This window comes from Carlito syrichta, unplaced genomic scaffold (genome assembly GCF_000164805.1).
Source record: "Carlito syrichta isolate Samal-C Ts95f unplaced genomic scaffold, Tarsius_syrichta-2.0.1 Scaffold307064, whole genome shotgun sequence".
NCBI classification, from domain to species: Eukaryota; Metazoa; Chordata; class Mammalia; order Primates; family Tarsiidae; genus Carlito; species Carlito syrichta.
In genome coordinates, this window is record NW_007251160.1 from 98,678 (window position 1) to 101,245 (window position 2,568).

General features: G+C 41.2%; 1 gene segment (V, D, J or C); it reads right to left on the reverse strand.

The window, feature by feature from the left end:
* Positions 1–912: 912 nt before the first annotated feature.
* Positions 913–1,779, reverse strand: LOC110596177. The segment is given in 2 exon segments: positions 913–1,289; positions 1,740–1,779. Coding segments are annotated over 2 exon segments (417 nt in total).
* Between the last annotated feature and the right edge of the window lie 789 nt (positions 1,780–2,568).

Here is a 2,568-nt window from a genome sequence, read left to right on the forward strand (position 1 = left end):
ACACACACACACACACACACACACACACACACACACGTATCTTGGAATTATCACACCCCCCAAAAGCATTTTGAAAAAAAAAAAATTAGAGACAAATACACATGGTGTATGATACAATTTATGTAATTAAAAAAATCATGAATTTGAGTAGATATTTATGTGAGTATTCATGTAAATGAAAAGAAATATAATTGTCAAGACACTCCAAACTTTCAAAATGGGTTATTGTAGAGTTGAAAATAAAATGGGAAGGAAGGGAATGAGTCAGTTGGAGACTTTCAGGTCTACACACAGGTAATAGCTTGAGCTTTTCACAGTGAAAAAAAGATTTGAGTATTTTAGGTAATCATAAAAGCATTTCAACATTGATTGAAAAATAAAATCAATATCCACATATGTCCCTTTTTACTCCCTTCTGAAAATCATCTGTACCCCAAGGTTGTGTGCTATGGATGAGCAACAAAGAAAGTGTCAAATTTTTCTCAAGGGCAAATAAATCAACTGCTGAAATTCATTTTCATGTTAGACAGGTTGGAAAGACTAATATGATGTCACATCTAGAGCTCGGACTCTTTTCTGGGTCCAGATGAAGAAAGCCTTTGGGGCAGCCAAATGGCTGTTCTCACTTTTTATAATGAGACCCACACAGAAGCAACATTTGATTAAAAGAAAGGACACTAGCAAATTCTCATTTCCTTTCCTCTTGATTGCAGAATTGCAATTGTGATTCTTAGTCTCCTCGTAAGCTTCTCAGTCTGTTCCTCAGGATTTATTCCTGACTTATCCAGCTTTTCCTCCTCAATCTCTGTGTTCCTTGAATTCACCCCTCCTTGACTTCCTCACCGTCTCTTTTTCTTTTCTTTTTCCTTTCATCCTTTCTTTTCTTTTCTTCTGTTGAGCTTTTGCTCATTCTTATGCAGTGGCCTCTATCGATGGTTGCTTCAGCTTCCCTTCCCCACCAGGGAGATATTGCACAGGTGCAGCCCCATCTGTCCCACCGTGGTCTCTCACGATGCAGTAGTACACAGCAGTGTCTCTCAGGGCAACATGGGGCAGGATCAAGCTACTGGACTTTCTGTCAGCAGAGATGATGAGGGAGGCCATTTCAACGGTCACATTGCCTTTTAGACCATGAACCACATACTCTGGACCCTGAGAGGGAATCTGTCGATACCAAAATATGTACTCACTTCCACTGATTGTGGAGTGGTTACAAGGCAAGTGTACGGTTTCTCCTTCAGTAGTCTCCATTGAATTTGGCTGTGTAGTCTTAGCATCTCCCATAATACCTGAGGGGTTGAGAAACAATAGATTAGCTCTGGACTGTCAACTCTTGATGCACCCAAAGGTCAAGTTCACAGGCACTCCAGAACTCTCTTTCCCACCCTACCGTATACTTGATTATTTTCAAGCATGCTGCACAGGATACTAGAAATATTACTGGTATTTATTTCTGAGCTACCCAGAGCAACAGGGCCAAAGATAAATTTCCCATCTTGAAATTGACCCTTGAGCTCAACGAACCCCACACTCTTTACAGCCTGAGAGCTGTGAGACTTGAGGGATCTTTTGTGAGTAGAGGATGTAAATCCCTCACACTGATGCCTGACTTCCTTGTGACATGGTCACAGATTCTTTTCAGCAGTTGGTAAATCACAGTGGAAGAAGTGGAGACAGCAGATATCTCCCTGTTGTCTTTAGTCACAAAAGCCACCCTTTCTTAGGCCCAGAACACTCACCCAAAGTTAGGAGCACAGTAATTCTTGCCACCAACTTCATATCTCAAGAGCACACTAGGGTTCCAGGCCCCAGAGCTCTGAATCTGTGTCTGGTTGGGGGAGGTCTCAAGCAACAAGGCTGCAGCCACTAGCACATCCCCAACAAGAGGCAGGTTTCCTTTCAAGAGGCAGCTAAAGACAGAGTAGCCTCCTGGTTAGGCCTATCTTGTTCCCCAGGTTTAAACATTAATTTGAAAAGAGAGCAAGATACAATTATTATTTGCCGACTGAAAATGAAATAAAACTTAAAAAGAGGATAAGATAAGAAAGGGATCGGCAGTGGTGGAAAACTGCAGGGTCGGGGGGTGGGTGGGAGTGGCAATTGTGGGAAACTGTCAGGGGAGGGAGAGCACACCTCATTAACAAAGGTACCTGCATAATGACCATTTGTACACCAAATCCTCGATTGTACACAAAATCTTTAAAAAAAACAGCTTTATCTTCCCAAATTAGTAAGAAAAAAATGATATTGTTTTACATTTTTTTCAAATCTTTTTCGTAGATGATAATAAAAGATAGCGCGCGCGCGCGCCACACACACACACACACACACACACACACACACACACACAAGAATGTTTTCTCAATGACCTGTTCTAATTCAGAAGGTTCATACTGAGATCATTTTCAAGGTTTAAAGCAAAGGAAGCCATGTCTGAGGGAGTAAAACCATTCACAGTGAGATTATCCATCCCTTATTTATGGTAAAGGCAAACCCCACCACTAATTTGTGGTTTGATGCCCCATTGAACTGATAGAAAATATTCTTTATTCCAAGAAATCTGTGTGA